This window comes from Arachis hypogaea, chromosome 2, assembly GCF_003086295.3.
Source record: "Arachis hypogaea cultivar Tifrunner chromosome 2, arahy.Tifrunner.gnm2.J5K5, whole genome shotgun sequence".
Classification (NCBI taxonomy): Eukaryota; Viridiplantae; Streptophyta; class Magnoliopsida; order Fabales; family Fabaceae; genus Arachis; species Arachis hypogaea.
The window spans coordinates 7,115,461-7,142,432 of NC_092037.1; the positions used below are offsets into that span (position 1 = coordinate 7,115,461).

The following is a 26,972-nucleotide window of genomic DNA, read 5'->3' on the forward strand; positions in this document are numbered from 1 at the left end:
AAACATATGTGAATAATAATAAAAATAAAACGACCAAATCGAATTATTCGAATTCCAACAACAACCAAATAATAATACAAATTTTAAAATATTAACATTTCAAAAAAGTGCAATATCCTATTATTTATATTTTTATTTATTATTTATATTTGTGGATCTGTATCTAACCATATTTAATTGTAAATTAGATCGAAATCCGATTCAATAAACCAGTAAATTGGATTATATTTACGAATTACAATCAAATATAGATAAATATTACAATATTATAAATCAGATTTGGATTTATACATCTTTAATTCTATGTATCTGTATATTTGAATATATACTTTTTTTATTTATCTTTCACTTTGATTGAATATACAATTTATTAGTAAATTGAGAATTAAGAGTAATTTTTATTAAACAATTCATAATTAATGAAAATAGAAAATGATAAAATTCAATTTCAAGATTTTTATTGAACAAGGATATAATTGATAATTTAATAATAAGTTTTTTTTTTTATAAAAAAAAGAGTGGCAATTTATTGTCGAACAAAGAAAGAAAACCAATGTCATATATAAATATTTGTTGTTTAATAATGTAAATAAATTATTTAAAACAGCATTGTTTTATGATGAAATTCAAAACAGCATTTATTTTGAAAGAAAGAGAAAATATTTTTTGAATGAGAAAAGTCAAATAATATTTAAAAAAAAGATAAGAAAAAAACAAAAAAAGAAAGAAGAAGAAAGTGTCATTAATAAGGTTTGCATGGCAAATGCCAACTCTTCACTCTTCGTTCTTTCTTTCATTCATTCATTCATTCATTCATTCATTCTCTCTGTTCTCTGAATCCAATCCAATTCAATTCAATGCATAAACAATGTTTCCATTTTCACTATTATATATACACAACAACTCATTCATTCATTCACTCACTTTCATCGTTTCATTTCAATTCCAATCCCAATTCCAATGGTGCATCATCACCCACCCAACTCTCACCCCGAGCTACCACCGCCGCCGCCACCACCACCTGTGCCACCGAGGCCCTTTGCCGCCTCCTTCTCTTTAAGGTGGGCGCTCGGAAACCGCAACCGCAACGCCAAAATCCCCAGGCGGTTCCAATTCGGAAGGCTGCCACTCCCTACCACCGGAGGTGTCAACCCGGTTCTCCGACTCGGGTTGTCGCCTCTGAACCCGGCTCGACGTAGCGCTCTCCTTATCAACCCTGAACCCAACTCTAACCCGAACCGGTTCGCTGCTTCTCCTCCAAAGGAGAAAATTTTGGTTGAACCGGTTGAGGGTTCGGAGAATACACCTGAGGATAAGGGCACAAACAACCTCTTGCTCCGGTTTTGTGTGAAAAAGAGGGACCTTTCTGCTCCCAGTGCTGATCCTGAACCTGAACCCCAGGCTGAGGCTAAGGCTGAGGTTGAGGAGGCTGAGGTTTTGGAGGAAGGAGAAAGTAACCCTTTGGTGAAGACATGGAATTTAAGGCCGAGGAAGGTTGTGGAGAAGAAAACTGCAGTGAAGGGTAGGAATGGTGGCTCGTTGGGCCATGATGCTGGCAGAACGAGAAGCAGGGTGCGGCATGGTTCATCAAGTCGGGGTAAGAATGGGGGGCTTAAGGAGCTTAAGGAGAATGGTGGTAGGAGGAAGGAGGAGGAAGAGGGGGTGGTGTTGAAGACGGCAATGCTCTCATTGACACTGACAAAAGAGGAGATTGAGGAGGATTTTCTCAAGGTCACTGCTGCCAAACCCCCCAAGAAGCCCAACAAGAGACCTAGGGCTGTTCAGAAGCAGCTTGATGTAAAATCATACATTCATTCTCTCAATTTCATTATTCCATTGCCATCCTTTATTTTTTTTTTTTTTATGGTTGTTCTGGATTTCATGTGCTGCTTCTGCTTGTTTTGTTAAGCTTTTACCCTTGTAGCTATTTGATTATATGGTTATTGGTTTGGATGCTGATATGATTTAGAATATGATACTCTTAAATCTTGTGTGATTTATGTAGCCAACCTCACATGCTTAGTTGTTGTATCTGTAATTAGATGCTGTTGTGGTATTCATTTGATGAATTTAAATATTTTCCCCCAATGCTTGATATGATCAGACAATTATGTTGTTTGATTTGTATGATAATGCTGGTGTTGATGTAATCATCGATCAATTTCACCAATTCCCTTTATTTAATTTTTTATTTGATCCATTTTGCTGGTTATATTGGATTTCATGTGCTGAAGCTTGTTTTTTATTTGAACCATAAACCCTTTGTTTAATTATATAATCATGACGTGATGATGATTTGGTTTTCCTTGTGTTTATATGATGTGTTGTGTTATATGATATATGACGGTAGGGGTAGGATTGTTTGGTTTGTTTTCCTGAGGATGATAATGCAGATCTTAATGTTTGTGATTTTGCAGGCAGTTTTTCCTGGCCTTTGGTTGACAAGTGTGAGTGTGACCCCTGATTTATACCAAGTTCCTGACCCACCTCTTAAGGTTTTCACCTTCATATATCTTTTTACTTCTCTGACTGTTTGCCTAGATGATGAAGAAATGAATATGAACGCGAAAAGGAAGAAGAAAAAGATCCTTGTGCTTTTAACTGATCATCTGGGGCAATACAATACGTATCTAAAGTGAGTTTGTATCTAAAGGGAAAATATAAAGGTGTATCCTCCTTTCAATCATGTATGGTTTAAGATTCTGATGCACTTTGGCTTGAATTAAAGGTGGATACACCCTTGTTAGTTCATGTTGGTACAAATTCACTTTAGATGAGCTTTATTTGAACATAGTGGTTGGTGTTTATTGTAATAAGCACCAAGCTAATCTAAACCACTTGTTCCAAGAGCGAAAAAGAGAACAAAAAATAATTGTTTGATGTGTTAAAATTTTATTAGCAACAATCAAGTGTTCATTCAAGTTCTCACTAAATGATATTGTTACTCTTTGGAGCAATATGGTGATCATCTTGATAATCTGTTTGTTTTTTACAGGGTTAGGGTGTTCACTTGCTAGTTCTGGGATCAGAATGTTCTCTGAAATTCTGACATCTTCGAATATCAAACTGTTCTGTCTTAGTGACATCCGGAGAAGGTATTACCATATAGTGCAGATCATAAGAAGAAGAGAAAATAAATGTTTGTTTCTGTGCCTATTATCTGTTCCTCGAGGCACCTAATAAGAAACAACCAACCTGTTCTAGTAGTCAAGTGGTTATAAGTAGTCAGTCAGCATTGTACATTATTTATGCTTTTCCGTCGGGTTTCTTTGTCAAAGTATTTATAATTTATGGACTTCTAGTAGTATCTTTATCTATATCTATATATTATATATTTTCGTTTTTCCCTATAATTCATCCTATCTTTTGACATCGTGGTTTACTTGCAAGCATATCACTATTGATGTGTTCATGGGCTAATTTTATTAGAAATAATAAAAGGAGTATAACTTTAAATATTTGACATACTAGAGAGGATCCAGTAAAATTTCAATGTATTAATGGGAGGATGAGGATGGTATTGATTTGTTTAGTTTCCCTTTCTCTGGTATTTGGAATGTGCGCGTGAATCTAATTGCACAATCTTTCTCTATATCTCTTTAAAATATTTTGGCGCTGTCAGATATTGATGTCATCACCATGTTTATGTCTATACAAAATCTAAGGGCTTTAGATTCCACATTGTTTCTCTCTAACTTTTTGCTTGAACGAGCTGGCACATTAATGCCAGGAAACAAAACACTATAACTCTTGGACTTTATGTAATTTGTAATTTTACTTATGCCGTGTGCATTCATCTAATCTAACTGTTACATTCAACCCTTAAGAAAACTAAATAGTTCTGACATCTGAAAGAGTTCCTTTAGTGCATAGTTTTCTTTTGATATCAGGGCCTGTTTGTCTGGCACTTTCGAATATGTAAACCACAGAACATTTTATCTTTTGCTGTTAATAGTATATTTGTTTCTTTTATCATATTTGAGACAAGACAAAGAAATTGCTTGTACATTGATGCTATTTAAAGTATTCTTTCATTCTTGACTCTTGTGTGATACGCATAATTGTTGTCATTGAGTTGCATTCTTAGTTTTCTTGTCTGTTATTTTTACTTGTTTGCAGGATATACTCTCATTGCCCTTGGATTGTTTATGCATTGTCCTTTCCTCAATAAAGATTGTAAACTATAGAATCCAAGTTGGTGGTTGAAAAGAATGAGTGCTTTGCTCATCATTTGTGATTAAAAATAAGAATCAGAAAATCTTAAGATTTTTCTTAATGGCACCAACTATAAGACCAATGGTATCATGAGAGTAACTGTCAGGTGGCTAAAAAGGAAATTAACAAGAAAATAAGATAAATATGACAGAAATGAGGATGCTATGTTGATGAATAAAAGGGGGGAAGGGGGATGGGGGTTCTTGCCTATTGTTTGAAAAGGTGGTAGAGTCCTGCTTTTGATGGTTTGGACATATGAAGAAAAGGCCTGTAGAAGCCCTAGCAAGCAGAGTGAATCAGATGGAGAGTAGTCCATAGTTAGAGGAAGAGGAAGGCCTAGAAAACTATATGAAAACCCTAATTTAAACTTGATTCATCATGAAGTATTGTATTGTTGTCTCTTTAGTAAATTTCTTCCATTGTGCTTCATTCTCTCTCCTAATCAATGCCTCTGCATAAATGAGTAACCTGCAAAGATTGATTAAATGATGTAAAAAGTTTATTGTTATCCAATTTTTCTGGATGGCATAATAGCTAATAACAATGGCTTAGTAGCTAATAACTAGTTTAATATGAAGTCCTTGGTTGCTCTTCAAGTATATGATATAATATATACTTGTTTTGTTTTGTTTTGAACTTTTGATATTAGCCATCATGTGTCAATGATGTGTTTTTGTGCACAGGATTTATAATGTATCATACTATGAAACGCCGCGAGGATAACATGTACTTGTTTTCTGATTGTAGCAAATGGAGAAAGTATAATAGGGTTGATATGACAGAATGATGGATCTATTCTTTGCTCACTGGATGCTTCAAATTCTTCATGTGCTGCGCGTTTGCCATTGAACACAGTTCATTATGAAATGGTATGCATTAATGCATTCTAAGTTCTTATTGGTTTGGTTGAAGTTAAAAACTTACCTAGTATGTTTAGTTTCTGTCTCTGTTCCATCAGATCAAATATATTCTAGATTACAATGGACAAGAATCTTGATGCTGCAGCTTATCAATAACATGCAGATAAGAATGCCACTACGATTCCTGCACCTCAACCGGTAAAATATTTGGTTGCCAAACTTGTAAACTAAGTAATGCAATCAAGTATATACATTTAAATTTTATTCCATTTTGGTTCTTGTTGGTCCTAAAAATGTTTTGGCCAGGATTTCGTGCGCTTGTATGAGATGGATGCATAATCTAAGATGTTATATGTGTAAATATTGTAAATGTTAAAACTTTGAGGGGTTTAGTAGTATTTTATGGTCATATATTTTATACTTATATTCGGATCCTTGCATATTTGGCCTATTAGATTTTTAGAAAGATATCCAAGTAATGATACTTCCATATTTGCCTTCTATTCTTTCCATGACCAACTTTCATACTTTTATACCATTTCCATATTTTGATGAAATCTGGCTTCTTCAGTGTTTATATTGTTTTCTATATTTGTTATTCAGATCAAACTTTTTTCGAGTTTGTGCGCTTCATGTGAAAGGCCAAAGGAAAATAGCTGATGCTGCATTTCTTGAGAGTGATTCAGTCGTTGGTTTCGCTACTTGTTGACTCTTCAGATGTACTACTTCCCTTTGAAAAACAAACGCCACCTTTATTTATATTTTTGTTATATGTTTAGAATACATTGATATTTCAAGTTATCAAAGTTTCAAGGTGACATATTGATAGAGAGGTGCCTACTACTAACAGGTCTGGGCTGTGTTACAAAAGGAAAGGTAAGTAGAGGTCAAGCAGGAGTTGTTGGCATGTCCAGCTAGCTGATAGGTTGTTAGACCCTAGTGCTCACTGTCTATAAATAGCTAGGTTATAGTTAGTTGAGGGGATTTTTCGGTTAGGAATTCTGTTAGAAGTTGGAGAGAATCTCTCATTGAGTTGGTAGTTCCAACTGTGTAGAACTTTCTAGGGAGAGCTAATTGGCCATCCCTGTGTATCAATAACGCTTGACCATTCTGCTATTGCTGGTCCTATCAATTGGTATCAGAGCTTGAGGATCCGAACGCTGAATGGTCCAATCGAGATCGAGGAAAATGGAGACATGATTTGACACAATCGAGTCGCGCATGGAGATGTTCCAATCGATGCAGGAGACGCTGCAGCGCTTCGATTCCCGAATGGATTCGTTCGAAAATCGCGCGCCTAATCAGAACGAGCGTGGTTCAACGGGATAGCACCTGGCTATAGGCTCGTCGGCCAGAAGTCGCGGCGCGCTGGAGCAATGGCAAAAGCTGGAATTTCCGATCTTATGCGGAGATGACGCGGTGGTTTAGATTGAACGCATGGAGCAATTCTTCTTGCTGCGCACAGTGCCAGATGAGGAATGGCTCACGGTTGCCACCTTCGCAATGGAAGGAAGGGCGTTCACATGGTTTAGGTGGTGGGAGGGGACGACGTCGGTGCTGTAGCGGTGGTTCCTCAGTGCGGTGCTGCTACGGCATTTTCAACCGGAACGGTTGCAGAGCCCATATCAAGCGCTGCAGAAGCTGAAACAGATGAACTCGGTACGGGACTACGGTGACCAGTTCGTGCTTCACGCGCGGCCCCTCCGCGGAATTGCGCCAGAATTGCTGATGGACCTCTTCTTGAATTAGCTGAAACCGGAAGTGGGGGAAGAATGTAAACTGTTCCCATACCAGTCAGTGGACGAGTTAATGGAATTGGCACAAAAGGTAGAAAACCGCAATGCTGCCTTGCGAGGGGTATTGGGACGCAGTAAACCACTGGCTCCCAACTTCGTCATCGCCAATTCAACCGCCACCAAAGCAGTGCACCCCTTTACAGCGCCCAACTCTGCAGCAAGCAACGGTGTAGAGTTGACGATAAATCCCTTGCGACGGCGCGGATTGAGACATCTCAGCAACGAGGAGTATAGAGCGAAGCGCGCCAGGGGGGAATGCTTCCTCTGTGATGAACCGTACACCACATATCACATTTGCAAGAATAGGGAGTTCAAGCTTTTAATCATGGAGCCAGACTTTGAAGCGGATTGGTTACAGCATGAGGTAGTTCTGGAAACAGGGGAGCAGGGACAATTGGAACTCAAATTCGTGAGCTTGAGTGGACATCACAAGTCCATCAAAGCCTAGGTAGAGATAAATGGCCGCAGTGTACGCGTTCTCATAGATTGTGGAGCTTCGGACAATTTCGCGACACCGGAGATCGTCATCGAGTTGGGCTTAAGGATTGACAACACCTGTAAGTTCCAGGTCAGGGTAGCGGACAACAGCAATAAAGGGGGACAAGGATGGTGTTTGGGTGTCACTCTCCAATTCAAGGAATTGGCAATCAAGGAAGACTTCTTCATCTTCCCAACTAACGAAGCGGAGTTTGTCCTGGGGCTTGCATGGCTAGATAAGTTGGGAGACGTCATCGTAAACTTCAAAAAATCATGCGTTCAATTTCGGAATGGGGACAACATGGTTACTTTGCAGGGGGACCCAGAGCTGTGCTATGGAGGTATGCACCTTCAATTTGCAGTTTTGCCCATTCAAGAAGGGGGAGAAGGATTAATGGTCCAACTGTGGCCCATGACTTTGCAAGCGGCCACTATATCACAGGTGTAGCAGGTGATCAAATCGGTGTTAGCTTCTCATGCTAAGGTGTTTCCGACACTACTAGAGCTGCCACCGCATCGTCGCCATGATCATGCCATTCCATTGAGAGGAGCTGCAACCTCGAATATAAGACCTTATCGTTACCCGCACCATTAGAAATCAGTGATTGAACAAATGGTGCGAGAAATGCTAGCCTTAGGGATAATTCGGCCAAGCTCCAGCCCCTACGCTAGCCCGATATTGTTGGTGAAGAAAAAGGATGGCATCGGGAGGTTTTGTGTCAATTATAGGGCGTTAAATGGTATTACGGTTCCGGATAAATTTCCTATCCCTGTCATTGATAGGCTAATCGATGGATTGATGGGAGTTGCAGTTTTCTCTAAACTGGATTTAAAATCAAGGTACCACCAAATTCGGATGAGGCATCAAGACATCCACAAGACCGCTTTCTGCATTCATGAGGGCCATTATGAATTTCTACCAACGCCCCGAGCTCCTTTCAAGCTTTGATGAATGACATTCTTTAGCCTCTATTGCGGAAATTCGTCTTGGTCTTTTTCGATGATATCCTCATCTATAGTCAGGATATGGCGAGCCATGCCCTTTACCTCCAACAAGTTTTCCAGATTTTAATGGAGAACCGGCTGGTGCTGAATGAGAAGAAAAGCACATTCGCAGTGAGCTCGGTGGAATACTTGAGTCACATTGTCTCGGCACAAGGGGTCTCGGCGGATCCTAACAAAACCACAGCGATGCTAGAGTGGTCGGTGCCTACGGACCAGCGGGCGTTAAGGGTATTCTTGGGACTTATCGGCTATTATAGGTGTTTTGTGCAAGGCTATGGGATGATCGCCAAGCCATTGATGGAGTTAACAAAGCGAAATGCGTTTGAATGGAATGACAAGGCCCAAGAAGCTTTTGAGAGATTGAAGAGACTGATGGCAGACCTACCGACTCTAACAGTCCCGGATTTCAATCAAGACTATGTTGGAAATTGATGCATCGAGTGAGGGGTTGGGTGCAGCGCTGTCCCAGCAAGGCAGACCAATAGCATTCCTAAGCCAAGCACTATCTCCAAGGGCCCGGCAAAAATCTGCATATGAGAAGGAGTTGATTGCCATTGTCTTCGTTGTCCAAAAGTGGCGGCATTACTTGTTGGGTCGCCATTTTATTGTTCTCACAGATCAGCGAAGTCTGAAGTTCCTCACGGACCAGCGACTCATGGACCCAGCTTACTTGAAATGGACCACTAAATTGTTAGGCTTGGATTTTGAGGTCCGATACCGGCCAGGCCTTGAGAATAAGGCAGTAGATGCGTTGTCACGACAAATGATGGCAAGGACAATCTCAGTAGTGCACATGAACCTCTGGGAAATGGTGGAAGAGGAGATGGCTCACGACCAAGAGCTACAAAAGATTGTGGCCGCCCTACAGCAGGGGCTGGATGATATCCAGGGTATTCTCTACACAAGGGTCGATTGTTTTATCAAGGGAGAGCAGTGTTGCCTGCAAATTCTTCTCAAATCCCACTTTTGCTGGCTGAGTCTCGTGATAGTGGGGCAGGTGGACATTCAGGCTTCTTTCGAACCTATAAGAGGCTGGCGGTAGCGATTCATTGGCGCGGCATGAGGCAACGGGTCAGGGATTATGTTGCGGGCTGCCACACTTGCTAGTAAAACAAGCATGCAGCGATGAAATCGGCAGGGCTGTTGCAGCCCCTACCAGTCCCGTAGAGGGTCTGGGAACACATTATGATGGATTTTATGGTGGCATTGCCAAAATCCAAGGCATGGACACTATCCTGGTAGTGATCGATCGGTTAACTAAGTATGCTCACTTCATCCCCTTAGCTCATCCATTTTCAGCCAAGGAGGTGGCACTAACCTTTATTAAGGAGGTGGTTAAACTACACGGGTTTCCCAAGTCAATCATATTAGATAAGAATAAGGTGTTCACGAGTAAGTTTTGGTCCAAACTATTCCAAGCCGCAGGGACAAAATTGAAGTACAGCACGACATTTCATTCGCAAACCGATGGCCAAATCAAAGTGGTGAATCGCTGTTTGGAGACTTATTTGCGGTGTTTTGTGGGGGGCTACCCAAAGAAATGGTTAGAATGGCTACTATGGGCGGAGTTTTGGTTTAATACCTCCTACAATGTCTCAGCACAAACAACTCCATTTCAAGCACTTTATGGTGTGCCAGCACCTGTTCTTTTCCGTGGAGAGACGTTTCCATCGCATGTTGATAAGGTGGCAGCATTGACTGCAGCCAGGGATGCAGTGTTGGCAGAGCTGAAGACGCACTTGGTACAGGCTCAGCAGCGGATGAAACAAGCAGCAGATAGACATCGAAGGGATGTCGAGTTCAAGTCGGGTGAGTGGGTTTATTTGAAAATGCAACCTTATCGGATGCAGACACTAGCGCGGAGGGTCAATGAAAAGCTAAGCCCTCGTTACTATGGACTGTTTGAGATGGTTGAGAGGATAGGGGCAGTGGCATACAGGTTAGCCATGCCTCAAGGGTGCAGGCTCCACCCGGTCTTCCACGTTAGCAAGTTGAAAAAGGCCATTCCGCCACAGCAGCAGGTACAGACGCTTCCACCGGGGCTAGCTGAGGATGGCGAGCTGGTGATGCATCCATCTCAGATCGTGGCATCACAAACCGCAAAGGACAGGGCTTTGGAGTATTTGGTGCGCTGGCTGGGCCTCTCTCCTTGTGAGGACAGCTGGGAGCGAGCGGCGACATTGCGGGCCACCTTTCCGGAGTTCCACCTTAAGGACAAGGTGGTTGTCCAAGGGGAGAGTATTGATAAAAAGGCTACTATTAACAGATTTGGGTTGTGTTACAAAAGGAAAGGTAAGTAGAGGTCAAGTAGGAATTGTTAGCATGTCTAGCTAGCTGATAGGTTTTTAGACCCTAGTGCTCATTGCCTATAAATAACTAGGTTATAGTTAGTAGAGGAGATTTTTAGGTTAGGAATCCTGTTAGAAGTTAGAGAGAATCTCTCACTAAGTTGATAGTTTCAACTGTGTAGAACCTTTTAGGGAGAGCTAATTGACCATCCCTGTATATCAATAAAGCTTGACCGTTCTGCTATTACTGGTCCTATCATATTTATTTTGAAATACAGGGAGTAATCACAATATAATGAGAAGGTGAGTCTCAGAAACATGCCTTTGCAACTACAAGTAGAAGCTTTAACCAATGGGAAGGCATGGATTTAGGGAGTTGAACTATCTATTTAATTTATGTTATTATTGATCCTCATATCTTTCCTGTAATATCTGGTCAAATATAAGGCCTTTCAAATCATGTATGAATCAAATAATATAAAGGCTTCCAAATCATTATTCGTTCAGGTGTATTTAGTTAGTTGTTTCTCTCTCGAGTATTGTTATCTTTGGGAATTAAACTGGGATTTGGGGTCCTTTCTAAGACCATGTTGTATATGTATTTACCACTATATTATATAAACTATTAGTTAATATAAAAAGGTTTTCAATTTCATTAGAAAAAACGAATTTCTGGTTGCAATATTCAGGCTGATTCACCTAAATAAAGGAAATAAAAAATTAGTTACAACAATAAAGAATTTTTTATAGTGTTAAAAAAAGTGATGTTTGAAAATAAAGAAAGTGATATATGTGGTGTAATTTTTACTTTTTTTAGTTAGAACCAAAATGCAAAGAACACTACACCATCTAAATTATTAATTAAAGACTATCACGAAGAACACGACAGGATTCCATTTCGTGTGTAACTTAGTTCACAATTGACCGAACTTTGAGTGATCAGTTTATTCATCCGTTTATTTGAATTGGGTTGAGGGATAGTTTATTCATCTGTTTAAATAAGTGTTAGGGATTTAAATTGGGTTAAGAAATACCGCGGACAAAAAAAAAAGAAAAAATCACATTCTTATAACCTAATTTTAAAAGTATTTTTAATGTTAGTTTTAATTTCAATTTCAGGATTTCAATTATAAATCAATTCACTTCTTGAAAGTATTAAAATAATATTCTAAAAACTCTAAGTATCACACTTTGAAAACTTGATTAGATATTTTTTATTTATTGAGGAAAATTTTTGCAACATTCAACCAATAAATTGTCTTGGGATCCAATTCACAGTAAAAAAAAAAAACTAATTTCAAATCCATTCAAACCTTTTCCCCAAAAACCCCCAAAACACCGTGTACACGTTCAGTCATTCACTCCATCTGCGATGTTTCCTCTCTAACTTCATTCACATCGTTCAAGTCACAAAATTCTCACTGCTCTTGTACTCAACCCTTACAACCCATCACATTCAACCCTCACTCTAACATCCTCATCCACTTGCTTTATATTCGAATATTCTGACCCTTACTTACACAGACTAGTAAAAACTAATAAACTAATCATTATATCAATTTAAATTAGTTGTTATAACAAACACTTTTATTTGTAAGATTTTAGATGATTGTTGGATGTACACTTTTCTTTTATTATTATAATGAACATTTATTCTAGTAAATATAATCCTTTTTTTTTCATTACAAGGAAGATAAAGTAGTATATGTGTATTAGAAATTTTTGGAAATCATAATTTTTAGCATTTTTTATTATTATTTAACCAGTAAAATTATTAAATTGGGTTTGACAAATAAATTTTACTAATTTATATGTGTAAACTCTGAAAAACGTAAGTAAAAATTATATAGATTTATGTGTTCAAAATTTTGATAAATATAAATTCAAATTATATACTTTTTTTATGCATAAAATGTCTATAAATATAAATATAAATTATTACTGACCAAATTAAATATTGATAAAAATATAATATTTACTAGTGATGTAACATTGCTCTATGTATATAGCGCAAGCATTTACATTTTTGAATGTGGTATTTGCAGCCACGCTTTCAAGTTAAGAATTTGAGGTTGCATTGATTAAGGATTTGAGGAAAATATGAAAGCGTGAGATCTAATATGAAATTTTCTATTTTGGACAAAGTGAGAAGAGAGTATGTGAGCAGCGTTGACAAGGAAAGTTAATGACATGTGAGAGTGACGAAAAACAAGGAAATCTAGAACATGTTTGGCTGCTAAGTGCTAATAACTCATGAGTTAATTGTTTATTTTATTTTGTAATTTTTTTAATTATTATTTATCTTATTTTATATTCATTAGTTATTATTAGATTAGTTGAGTAATATTAATTAGATATAATAAATATATAATTATAAATATTACATATATAGAATTATAAATATTAAATTATAAATAAAATAATTTAAATTATTGTGATTGTCTCCTTAACATTATCTTATGATTTATGAAGAATGCATAACTCTTATTTTAACTTTGAAATATAAAAATTTGGATAACAAAAATAATAACTGAATATCCATAAAAAAGAAATAATAATAACTGAATAACACAAATTGAAGAATTTGATTCAAGTTTTTCCTATCTATTTCCACACAAATGGACAAATTTAGGGTTGGTAATATTGACCAACAAGTAAGTACCTTCAAAATTTGACTTTTCTAGTGTTTTGTGCTTTCAAAAAGTAAAAATGTGTAATCATAATCGTTGATTTAATAAACACTCGACGGGGTTCTGTGTTAGTATAAATAATCTATATACTACTTTTTCCTTAACAAGTTGAACTTAATTGTAATAATTTATTTATAATTTTTTTATGAACCAAATGATGTCGTCTATAGTCTTGTAAAATAATTTTATAAGGTAGGTTATGAATATAACATTATTATTATTCTTTTTTATTTGCTATTCAGCATTGCAATCTTAATTACTTTTTCCGTTTCATAACAGTGCACTCTAATTTAATACATAAAAAGAAGTGTACATATATATATATATAAAGTAAAATAATGATTATAGATTAATAACCTCACATATAAAATGGTTGATTTTTCTTTGCCAAACAAGTTGCGGATTATTAATTAATTCTTGACATTATATTACAGGCATGTCCTTCTTATGAATGAGTTCATACTCTTAAAAAATATGTTCACCATTCCATCAATCTGCATTGACCATGATTTAAATTTTAAAGTAAACCTAAACTATTTACCTAGCTAGTTTCGAAGAAAGTCAGCACAATGACCCCGTGTGAATTATGCATTACTTTTCACAAATGATTATGTAAAAAAAAAAAAAAAACTAAAAATGCATGTAGGAACACAAAGCTATAAAACAAATTGACAGAAGTTAAGTGGGAAAATTTGCAACAATTAATTAAGATTTTTTTTAATTTCAAGATGTCTCTCAATTTAGTAGGACAAGAACTAATTTGTTACGACTCTTAAGTATGATTGAAAGAATTTAATTCTTTATCTAGACTCAGTTTTTAGCTTGATTATCATGTTGATTTATTTTTCCAAATCCTAATATGTAATTATTATTTGATTTTTTTAACTAAAATCTAATAAAATTTTATTGAGGCTGAATAATAACTCTTCTATAAGATTAAGAAAATAAAATTTTTTAATATTTATTGTTGATTAATAAATTTTTATATGTATAAGACAAAATTTAAATCCCTTAATAATTAGTTAAGCTAATAATAAGTGAGTCAATCAATCAATCACATAAATTGTTACATGTACAAGATAAAATTTAAATTTCTTAATAATTAACTAAACTAATAAGTGAGCCAATCAATCAACCAACTTAAGTTATAAGATGATTATCAACTTAATATAATTCAGTGCATTGAAAACTACTTAACTAAGAGTGAATAACACAACTCTGACCTGGTAAAATTTGCAACTTGAATAACACTAAACAAAATGACAACTCTGGTAAAATTTAATTGCAACTAGGAGAATACTGAGATGAACTATACAAATATTATATATGCATGTGGGAAGAGAGAATGGATATATAATTAAACAAAGACCGAGGATAGATAGTGGCTAATATAAATAATCTGAAATGGAGTACGGATATAGAAATTCTACTGTTATAAATATATCATTATCTTCTTAAGTCAGCTGAGATAGATATCACATTATTATTTTTCTTTTTTGTTGCTATTATGGCATACATACATATCATTCTTCTTTTATTTTAAGGAGGTTTAACGTCTAAATTAAACATGTCCCGGTTGTAACCTAAATTATCCTTTATTTAATTCTTTTAACTTGTATGTACTCATTAATTCAAATCAATAAACACCTTAAATTTACACCAAAGTAGTCACCTCATGATAATGATATATATCATGCATGCTTCACACAGCAATCCTAATTAAGGAGAATATTACTGGTAACAATGATATTATTAGGTATATATAAAATATATATTAAAAAATGTTTATGGATCGTAAAATTTATTATTTTTAGTCATTAATTTAATATTTTTAGTAAAATAATTTAATAATATATTTTTAGTCTATACTTTTAAATTTTGACTAAAAACAATAAATTTTGTTAATTCTCTAATATTCTTTTATATATTAAAATATAAAATATATATTTATGTAAAAAAATATATAATCATATATATTAATGACTAATTTTTTTATATCTATAATTTATATAGTATTTTTTATTATCATCTATAATAAAAATAATTTTAAGTTTCAGCTGGCTATGGTGAAACTAATTCAAAAAGAGTTGTTTGAATCGTGTATTAATATTCACAAAAAGTGGTTACTACCTACTAATTGTGGGGGACTCATTATTGTAACAAGGTTCCATGATCCATCATAGATGGTGACAAAAACAACACAGTACATACAAAACATATATATCAATATTTCAGTTTACCTAAAAGTCTTGCTCTTTGGTCTAGAAGTCTTTGTTGATTTTTTGCCCTTCATTAAAATACTAACTAATACAATAGGTGAATGAATTGAAGTAACATCATAAATATCAACCAACAAGTAAAGCCATCATAATTAACTACCAAATCCAACATATATAGGTATATATATAAATAGAAGCTAGTGCTGATGCATCAAATCAATATATGTTTATGTAAGTTTTTGAAACACACTTGAGAGAAGTTGATGCACATCACCACATGCACTAGCATATAGATTGAGAGAATTAGCATTACATCTAAGTCACATATTCTGAAAGAAATAATTCCATTCCTTCCAACCATATCAGTGAATATTTTTCATTCAAGGTAATTATATATATTACTATTTATTTCTATTAAGGCTTGCTGCTTGGTTATTTTTTCATTGAAAAAGAAACAAATTTCATTATTATTTGGGGTTGTTATATATGCTTATTTTCTTTGTTTTTCAAGTTTATCTGTTTTTGTTATATGTCTAATCTGTATAAATTAAAAGAAATTCAGTTTAGTTTTCTACCTTTTCAAGATTATTTATGTTAATAATATATTTGAAGCTAAGTGATTTATTGAATATTCACTTTGTGATGGATTCTATTAGGCAAGAAGAAAAGTTAGGTTGCAATGGCTTCTCCAAACATTAACAACAATAATGCTTTAGAAGGAGAAACAAAACCTAAGATTCAGGAAATATTGATTAACATTCCAGAACATTTTGAACCATTGGTGTCTGATGAATGTTGCATTTACAAGGTTCCTTCTCATCTGTTCAAGTTAAATGAGGAAGCTTACACACCAAAGTTCATCTCAATAGGCCCTATTCACAGCAAAGATTCAAAACTGAGACAAGAGAATCAGAAACAAAGGTACTTCCATGCTTTTTATAAGCGCCTAAATAACTCACAGGCTTTAGCTTTGAAGAGATACAGAACAATCTATCTTGAACAAGAAAAGAAAACTATAAGAGACTCTTATTCAGAGCTTGTTGAGCCTTGCAATGATAATGATTTTATGAACATGATACTACTTGATTCTGTGTTCATCATGGAACTCTTTCTGAGAAATTCAGAAGAGAAAAAAGATGAACATGATCCCATGTTCACAACATCATGGATTTGCAAAGCCATACAAAGGGACTTGTTGCTACTTGAGAATCAAATTCCAATGTTTGTGTTGGAGAAACTATACAATAGTGTGTTACTCTTAAGTGATGGTGACAACAAGAAAAACCATGAAGCTAATTTTCTTAAGCTTGCTTTTAAATACTTTGAAGATTTTTATCCACAGAATGAGCCTCGTGATATAGCAGATATGATCAAAAATTACAAAACTTGCAAACACTTTACTGATTTAATCAGATTCACCTACCTACCCAGAAAAATTCAGACAAATGGTGTGAACCCAAAAGACGATTTTACCCCTTATCCAATAGACTATCATATCCCTAGAACTGCAACAAGATTGAATGAAGCTGGGGTAAGCTTTGAGAAAGTTCAAGGTAGAAGCTACTTAGACATAAAGTTCCACAAGATCAAAATCCTAAGCTGGTTTTTGTGCTTTGGTTTCTTACCATTGACCAAATATTTCAAAGCACGTTTGCAAATTCCTCAGCTGAAAGTGTATCAAATAACAGAATGTGTTCTGAGGAACCTAATTGCATTGGAGCAGTGTCACTACTCAGATCAACCTTTCATATGCAACTATGTGTCTTTGATAGACTCATTGATTCACACTCATGAGGATGTTGAGTTGCTTGTTGACAAAGAAGCCATTGTTCATGAACTTGGGAGCCACACTGAATTAGCAGCACTTGTGAATTGTCTCTGCAGGAATATTGTGGTTTCTTCAAACTATTATGGGAAAACTATCAAGAAACTGAATAGTCATTATAGTAATTGTTGGATGCACTACATGGGGATGCTGAGATCAGTGTACTTCCGAGATCCTTGGAGGTTCAGTTCCAGTATTGTTGGATTTGCTGTCTTTTTGTTTGCTATTTTCAATTTCCTCAGGGTCATTGGTGTGTTTCATCCCTAAAACTCAAAGTGTATGTTCTAAGAAATTTCAGTTAGCTATGAAACTATGCATAATTGTGTGATCAGTTTAATTACTAAATGATTAATGTATGTGATGATTAAATTTCTCTCTAGTTATTATTTATTAATTAAGTAGAAATTTAGTTTACTTATAATAGTGCCTAAACTAAAATATTTTCATAGAGAAAAGTAATAAGTATAATAGGTAAAATACCAATTATATATATAAATTTAATTTTGATCCTTGTCGAGTAATTTTATGTATGTATTTAATTATATAATATTACATAAAAAATAATTATATTTTATATTAATTATATAAATAATTATTTAAAAATATAATAATTTTACTAAATAATTAATTTGGATACCAATAAAAATAAATTTTTTAAATTTTAAAAATTTTTAATTTTAAATAACTATATTTTAATTATTTAATTTTGAATTCATCGGCCTTTTTTTTTTTTCTTTTTTTGCTCTTCTCACGACGTCATGCACTCATCTATAATTCCTCTCGAACACTTTCCAAATCCACGGATAGAGTTAGGATAGTTCCAAATCCTACCCTATCCTACCTATTACCACCCCTACCCATCGTGCGCCGCATCCTTTCCCCAAAAATAACATCCCAAAATCTAGGAAAAAAACCTTCAGTAATCCACATAAAAAAACCATCCATTTACTCAAAAAAAATATTTAAAAAAATAATTAAATAAAGAATTAAAAAAAAGAACAAATCTCTCGAAAAAAAAACATCCCAACCATATAAAAGAAACATCTAGTAACTTACATTAAAAAATATTTATTTACTCGAAAATAAACATTCGAAACCCTATAAAAAATATCTATTTACTCAGAAAGAAACATTCAAAAAAATGGTTGATGAGTTTGGAAAACTCCAAATTAATATTTGTGATGAACAAACATTATTAAAATATTTAATTGCAAAATTATTAGTTCAATCTTCATTAATCATATGTTAATTGAAAATTTTGTGATGCAGTTTCTTAATTGGGCCGGAAAACAAAATGTTATTGCAACTGAGCCCATATTTATTTTTGATGAAAGCTTCCTGTACTTAATCCGAAACCAAACTTACCAGGAAGGCAAATGCTTTTAGTGGGCCAAAGTTCAATAGCCCAATGTGTTTTATGCATGCTATGGTCCGAAAGAAAAATGAAGTTGGGCCAAAATGAAATCTATTGCTACCAAGCCCAACATTAATAAATGTTTCCATGCTTTATCCGAATCCATGAAACAAAGAAAAAGGCCTAAATGCTTCCAACGGATTCCATTTCACTCTTTGGAAGGATTTGAATTTTAATTCACTAGCATGGGGAACATGAGAGAGAAAATGTCAAAGTGATTTGATGGCAATTAATGGTAGCTTACACGCTACTACACAAAAGCATGGAGAAGTGCACCTAATTACTTTATTCATCATAACACTCATAGCCTTGCTTTTGTTTTCTCTTTCTTCTCTCTCTCCTTCTCTTTTCTTCGGTTATTACACAGGAAACCATGGAAGCTACACTAAGCTACCAAAAAGAAAAAGAAGAAGTTGCATGCATCAAGGCCATCAAGTTAATGATGGCAAGAAAAAGAATACTAAAAGTATGTTGTGGCTGAGATAATCACCAAATATGGTTAGATTTAGTGAGGTAATCTCGGATCCTTCATACTCAAAAAGGAAAGAAGAAGATTCGGCCAGCAAGGTGAGATTCTTGAAGCATGGCTTGTCTTTGATTCTGCTCAACCACCACAGGAAGTAGCTAGAGTGGCGAAGTGATGGCTAAGGCAGATATTGAAGCAGATGAAGTCATCATCATCATGAAGCATCAAGGGCCAGAAATCCATCTTGGAGAGGAAGCCAAGGATGGAGAGCACGGATTGATGAAGAGTGATGATCAAGAAAGGACTAGAGGTAATTGCATGTTGGGTTTTGCATGGTTATCTCTTCTCTCTCTATGTGGCCGAACCGGTTCTGTTTCTTGAAGGAGGAAGAAGTTGGTTTGGGTGTTGGCTTCAAGTGTGGAGGCTTCCCTCTTCTTTAAAAAGAGAGAACAGCCACTGTTTGGAGCAAGGAGTAAGATTTGAGAGTGCAAGGCACAGAGTTCTCAGAGCTACCTAAGCTAGCAGTTCTTCTTCTCCTTCAATGTTTTCTGTTTTGTATTTTTCTGTTTAATTTTGTCATGTCTTGAGTCTCATGGAAAAAGGCAAACAGTGAGGTTTGTAAGAAAAAGCCATAGAGCGGAAAAAGGCAGAGAGTGCAAAATTAAAAGAAAAAGCCATAGATGTCTTAGAGTTCCTTTGTACATCTGTGTTGTGTTTCATGATTCTGTGGGAATCCCCTTGTAAGTTGGGTTAGCACTTTACAATTTGTAATCTGGATGATTATAGTGAAATTCCATCATTGTTGTGATGGAGACTGGATGTAGGCTGCACTTCACTTAGCAGCTGAACCAGGATATATCTGGGTGTAATCTTCTACCTCTCTTCCTACTCAATTCTGTTTTTACTGTTCAGATGAAAAATAAAAAATGTCTCGTGTCAAGTGACGAGACAAAATGAAAATGTCTCGTGGCTAGGGACGAGCTAAAAACAGAAAAGTTTCCTCTAAGTCCAGCAAGTGTTAACAAGCAAAAAAGGGGGCTAAGATTCAACCCCCCTTCTCTTAGCCACTGAAACCATCAATTGGTATCAGAGCTTGGTCTCAAAGAGATCAAGCTTTGCAGCTTAGAGTAAAGATCCTCATGGCGGAAAACAATGGCGCAAATGTGGTGTCTTACAGTCTGACTGAAGGTCAATCAAGCAACAGACTTCCCCTTTTCAATGGGAAAAATTATACCTATTGGAAGGAGAGGATGAAGATCTTTGTACAGGCAGTAGATTACAGACTTTGGAAGATTATCCTTGAAGGGCCTCAATTTCCAATTACTACAAGTGCTGAAGGGGTAGTCTCTCTCAAACCCGAAGCAAGATGGACCGAGGAAGATAGAAAGAAGGTAGAGTTAAATGCCAAGGCAGTAAATCTGCTTAACTGTGCTATCAGCTTTGAGGAGTATCGACGGGTATCACGATGCATAACGGCAAAGGAAATCTGGGACAAGCTACAAATCACTCATGAAAGAACCACTATTGTAAAGAAGACTCGGACAGATATGTTGAACAGAGAATATGAAATGTTTACAATGAAGGAAGGAGAGTCCATTGATGAACTGTTTGAACGGTTCAACACTATTATTGTTGGCTTGGATGTTCTGGGAATTACACATTCTGATTCTGTGCTTGTGAGAAGAGTGCTGAGATGCCTCACTAAAGAGTGGGAAACAAAAGCTTTAATTATTTCTGAAAGCAGTAATCTTGATTCCATGACACTTGATGATTTGAGAGGAAATCTTCTTGCCTTTGAAAACACTTATTTAAAAAAGGATTCAAAAAAGAAAGGAATTGCTTTTTCTTCTGTGACTAACCCTCTGGATGATGAATCCAGTGATAATTCTTCTGAAAATGAGTTTGTGTTGTTTGCAAAAAAATTCAGGAAAATGGTGAAACTCAGAGGCAAAGGCAGCAGCTCAAGGAAGATGAAGAAGGACCTTAGCAAAGTAATCTGTTACAATTACAAGGAAATGGGGCATTTCAAATCTGATTGTCCCAAATTAAAAAAGGAAGAAAAGCCAAAAAGGGGAAAGAAAAAGGGACTGATGGCTTCATGGGAAGATTTGGAAAATGACTCAGATGATGATGATGAAGAATCTGAGACTAAGTCACAGCCTTGTCTCATGGCAAATGAGGTAGAGCAGGTATGCCTAGCATCCAAGAAAAAGGAAAATATGTGGTACATGGATAGCGGATGCTCTAGGCATATGACCGGAAAGACAACCTTCTTCATAAAGGTTGATGAATATGATGGAGGATTTGTCACATTCGGTGATGATGCAAAAGGAAAAATAGTGGCTGTTGGGAAAGTGGGTAAAAATCTCTCATCTTGTATAAATGTTGTCCTTCTTGTACATGGCTTGAAACATAACTTACTTAGTGTTAGTCAATTGTGTGATTTGGGTTTTGAAGTTATTTTTAAGAAGCTTGTTTGCTTAGTTGTTTGTGAGAAAACTGGGGATGTTCTATTTGAAGCTAAAAGATGCAATAATGTGTATGGATTAACTCTTGAGGATTTAAAAGAACAAAATGTAACATGCTTTACCTCTCTTGAATCTGAAAAATGGCTTTGGCATAGAAAGTTGGGTCATGCTAGCATGTACCAAATTTCTAAGCTAGTCAAAAGAAATTTGGTTAGAGGAATTCCAAACATCAAGTTTGATAAGGATCTTACTTGTGATGCTTGCCAATTGGGCAAACAAGTAAAATCCTCTTTTAAATTAAAAGATGGAATCTCAACCAAAAGGCCATTGGAAATGTTACATATTGATCTTTTTGGTCCCACTAGAACTCAAAGTTTGGGAGGTAAACATTATGGTCTTGTGGTGGTTGATGATTACTCTAGATTTGGTTGGGTACTTTTCCTTGTTCATAAGAATGATGCATTTTATGCCTTCTCTACCCTTTGCAAAAAAATTCAAAATAAAAAGGATTTGAAAATTGCCCATTTGAGAAGTGATCACAGAAGAGAATTTGAAAATCAAGACTTTGAAAAATTCTGTGATGACTTGGGGATTTCTCATAATTTTTCATGCCCTAGAACCCCCCAACAAAATGGGGTGGTTGAAAGAAGGAATCGAAGCCTTCAAGAAATGACTAGGGCCATGCTATGTGAGAATGAAATTCCTAAATTTTTATGGGCTGAAGCTGTGAACACAGCATGCTATATTTTAAATAGAACAATCATTAGAAAAGGGTTAAAGAAAACTCCTTATGAGCTATGGAAAGGAACCCCTCCAAATCTTAAGTACTTCCATGTTTTTGGATGCAAATGCTTTGTTCTTAACAATAAGGAAAACCTTGGAAAATTTGATCCAAAATCATATGAAGAAATGTTTGTTGGATATCCCACCACAAGCAAGGCCTATAGAGTTTATCTCAAAGAATATAGAACCATAGAGGAATCTATACATGTTATTTTTTGTGATTCTAACTTAATTCCCAGTACTGTAAAGGATAATGAATCAGATTGTGAAGAAGATGGAACAAATAAAGAACATCCCAAATCTGTGCAAAATGAAGAATCTGTCAGCCCGGTTTTGTCTCATCAGATTGGAGGAGACATTTCCATTTTGTCTCCTGAGGAGACACGAGCAACTGAAACAGTGAGACCACCAGAAGTTCATCAAATTTCTACACCTGTCCGAAAGCCTAGAGAATGGAAGTCTATGAGGGGTTATCCTCATGACTTCATCATTGGTGATCCCTCTCAAGGAATAACAACAAGATCCTCCACCAAAAGGCAAACCGAACCCAGCAATTTTGCTCTCTTGTCACAAATGGAGCCCAACAATGTCAAACAAGCTCTTGAAGATCCATCATGGGTCAAGGCCATGCAAGAAGAGCTTGCTCAATTTGACAAGAATGAGGTTTGGACATTAGTACCTCATCCGAATGGTAAGAAGGTAACGGGTACTAAATGGGTATTTAAAAATAAACTTGGTGAGGATGGACAAGTTGTTCGTAACAAGGCTAGATTAGTGGCCCAAGGTTACGATCAAGAAGAGGGAATTGATTTTGATGAGTCTTAGCTAGAATGGAAGCAATTAGGTTGCTTCTTGCCTATGCTGCCCATAAGGGTTTCAAAATGTTTCAAATGGATGTTAAATGCGCTTTCCTTAATGGCTTTATTGATAGAGAAGTGTATGTGGCTCAACCCCCCGGTTTTGAACATAAAGATTTTCCTAATCATGTTTTTAAACTTTCAAAGGCTCTTTATGGCCTTAGACAAGCTCCTAGAGCTTGGTATGAAAGGCTTAGTGCCTTCCTATTAGAAAATCATTTTCGAAGGGGAACCACTGACACTACTTTGTTCATTAAAGCTTCTAATGATGACATCCTTCTTGTTCAAGTTTATGTTGATGATATTGTGTTTGAATCGGCCAATGAGTCCTTGTGTGAAGAGTTTGGAAAACTCATGACTAGTGAGTTTGAAATGAGTTTAATGGGAGAGCTAACTTTCTTTCTTGGCCTCCAACTTAAACAAACTCCTAGTGGTACCTTTATTCACCAAGGAAAGTATGCAAAAGAATTGATAAAGAAATTTGGCTTAGAAAATTCCAAACCAATGAAAACACCAATGCATCCTAACACTAAACTTGAAAAGGATGATGATGGCCAAAATGTGGATGAGACACGGTATAGGGGAATGATCGGCTCACTAATGTATCTTACTTCCTCTAGACCGGATATTGTTCAAAGTGTGGGTGTATGTTCAAGATTTCAATCTCACCAAAAAGAATCCCATTTATCGGTAGTTAAATGCATCATTAGATATATTAAGGGAACATGTGATTATGGCTTGTGGTATCCAAAATCTGATAATTTTTGTGCAGTAGGGTTTTGTGATGCAGATTATGCGGGAGATCGAGTGGATAGAAGGAGCACCTCGGGCATGTGTTGCTTCCTTGGAAGCTCACTCAACATGTGGTCAAGCAAGAAACAAGCCACAGTGGCTCTATCCACAACTGAAGCTGAATATATATCCGCATCTGCTTGTTGTTCACAATTAATTTGGTTAAAAACTCAATTGGAAGATTACAAATTAAAAATCAATAGCATACCCTTATTTTGTGATAACATGAGTGCAATAAATATTTTCAAGAATCCTGTTCTGCACTCAAGAACAAAGCACATTGAAATCAAATATCATTTTATTAGAGAACATGTGCAAAAGAGTACTATTGATATTCAATTTGTAAAATCTGAAGAACAACTTGCTGATATTTTTACAAAACCCCTCTGTGAAGATAGATTCTATTTGTTAAGGAAAAGTTTGGGAATGATTGATTTAAATCATGTTGAAAATTTGTGAATTTCTGATTCTGTCCAGTTTTATCTCGTAGGAATGGACGAGATAAAAACAAGGCATGCTGGAGGAGCTATGATTAAGGGGGAGGCTGCGCAGACTTTGCTTCTAATGGGCCCCACATATTCAAGTTTGACCCCTCATTGAATTTTTACTGGTTCCTCATTTTATGATGATCAAATCTTTTGATTGTCATTTCAAATCTCATTGGAAGTGGTTATTGTCAAATCAAATCCCTCTCTCCATCTAATCCCTTGAAACTAGGAAACCACTTTTTCAAAACCCCTTGGTTAATAACCGCACCATTATGGTTATTAACTTTTCCATCATCTCTCTCCAATCCTCATTAATTGCACCACTAACCTCCTCTCTCCTCACTCTCATTCGGCACTCCCACCCTTTCATATTCAACTTCTCCATTCCTCCTAACATGAAAAAGAAAACGGCACAAAAGAGAAGTGGCCAAACCACCATTCCAAAAAGTCCACCGTTCTCATCACCTCAAACTCATACACATATCCATCTTCATTCTACCTCCTCTTCTACTCCATCACCTCCTTCTAAAAGGACCGAAACCATGCGTCGCAAAGTCATCGCTCACAAATCTTCAGGGAGAGGAAAGAACAAGGAGCCTAGCGTTCAAGAAGAAGAAGAGGAATCACATACTTCTCCACCACCATCACTGCCGAAAAGATCTACTTCAACCACAAAAAGCTCTCAGAAAAGGCCGAAAAGCTTTGATCTGCATGATACAAGAGAACCTGCAAATTTGGAGTCTCTCGACTTCAAGAACAAATTTCACAAAACACACTCCCATTTTGATCCCTCTCGGTTCTACTCATGTGCTTTCTATGAATTTCATAAAGAGGTTTTGCTGAAACGCCCTCTTTGTCTTTCATACCTGGTAAATCTTGAGAAACTGGCAACCAAAGGAATCAACTTTTCTTCCATATTTGATGCTCTGAAGTGGACTCCACTGCTTCACATTCAGAAACTTGTGTACCCGGGGCTGGTCCGGGAATTTTATGCAAACATGCGTTTGATTGATGGCTCAATTCACTCTTATGTCAAACGTGTTTACATGACCCTCAATCCTCAAACCATAGGCGCTGCTCTTGGATATGAAGAAGAAGGGCCAAAAGTTTACATGGTTGATAAGTGGGATGATAAAGTTGGCATTGCACAACAAACGGTCTTGCAACACATCTGTGCAAATCTCTCTGGTTTGGATGGACTAATTCCAACTCATCGAGCACTCGGTCCTGAGAACTCTCTGTTGCACCGTATCATCACTCACATTCTCACACCACAAGGCGGTTCTCACCACAGAGTAACAGTTTCTGATTCTATAATTTTATTTGCTCTTCTTACTTCTTCCCAAATTTCATTTGCTTATGTTATGATACGCCATATGTGGGAAGCAGTGAAAAGTACAAAAAAGGCTAACCTTCCATATGGCATGTTTCTCACATGTATATTTGAGTATTTTAAGGTTGATTTGACTGATGAAACTGTTGAGAACAAGATTTCAATGATTAAAGGAGGAGGAATTTTGGGCAAGAAAGGCAAGAAATCTGTTCCCTCTGAACCATCTCTCAGTGATCTGGAGAGCCATCCTGAACCCTCAAATGTTACTACATCAATCCGAGAGGTTCTCAATGAGATGCGCAACATGTCCAAGTTAATGTTCAAATCCCACAAGACTGCCAGAAAATTGGAATATGAACAGGAAAGGACCTGGAAGAAATGCCATGATAGAGTTGGCTTCATGATAAAGAGCTTTGATGATGAAATGGGAACAGGGAATTTTGAAGCTGATTCCGGTTCAGAATACAATCTTTCTGATGATTGATGGCTGCTGTTTACTTTTATTTGATATTGGCTTCATTAGGCTCAATCTATTTTTTGTATAAGCATGACTTGATACTCACTGCTTTGTGTTACTTTGATACACTCTTGTTACTCTGTTATGAATATTTTGCTCTGATTGATGAAGAGTGATGATCAAGAAAGGACTAGAGGTAATTGCATGTTGGGTTTTGCATGGTTATCTCTTCTCTCTCTATGTGGCCGAATCGGTTCTGTTTCTTGAAGGAGGAAGAAGTTGGTTTGGGTGTTGGCTTCAAGTGTGGAGGCTTCCCTCTTTTTTAAAAAGAGAGAACGGCCACTGTTTGGAGCAAGGAATAAGATTTGAGAGTGCAAGACACAGAGTTCTCAGAGCTACCTAAGCTAACAGTTCTTCTTCTCCTTCAATGTTTTCTGTTTTGTATTTTTCTGTTTAATTTTGTCATGTCTTGAGTCTCATGGAAAAAGGCAAACAGTGAGGTTTGTAAGAAAAAGCCATAGAGCGGAAAAAGGCAGAGA

The 26,972-nt window shown here is 36.1% G+C and overlaps 2 protein-coding genes across 3 annotated transcripts; both read left to right on the top strand.

The window, feature by feature from the left end:
• The first annotated feature begins 776 nt into the window (after nucleotides 1-776).
• LOC112735440 (uncharacterized) lies at nucleotides 777-11,151 on the top strand. 2 transcript variants are annotated; one of them, XM_025784980.3, is made up of 6 exons: nucleotides 777-1,797; nucleotides 2,418-2,495; nucleotides 2,996-3,095; nucleotides 4,963-5,084; nucleotides 5,153-5,273; nucleotides 5,679-6,182. In XM_025784980.3, the coding sequence occupies exons 1-3, from the start codon at nucleotides 961-963 to the stop codon at nucleotides 2,999-3,001; spliced, it is 921 nt and encodes a 306-aa protein (XP_025640765.1). In that variant the 5' UTR covers nucleotides 777-960; the 3' UTR covers nucleotides 3,002-3,095; nucleotides 4,963-5,084; nucleotides 5,153-5,273; nucleotides 5,679-6,182. The 2 variants fall into 2 exon arrangements, with proteins under 2 accessions (XP_025640765.1, XP_072062015.1); XM_072205914.1 differs by having other exon boundaries at nucleotides 820-1,797; nucleotides 5,174-5,273; nucleotides 5,679-11,151.
• Nucleotides 11,152-15,582: 4,431 nt separating this feature from the next.
• LOC112735460 (UPF0481 protein At3g47200) lies at nucleotides 15,583-17,754 on the top strand. The gene is made up of 2 exons (XM_025784997.3): nucleotides 15,583-15,935; nucleotides 16,207-17,754. Exon 2 carries the CDS (start codon nucleotides 16,230-16,232, stop codon nucleotides 17,640-17,642), a length of 1,413 nt encoding a protein of 470 aa, XP_025640782.1. The 5' UTR covers nucleotides 15,583-15,935; nucleotides 16,207-16,229; the 3' UTR covers nucleotides 17,643-17,754.
• Nucleotides 17,755-26,972: the final 9,218 nt, after the last annotated feature.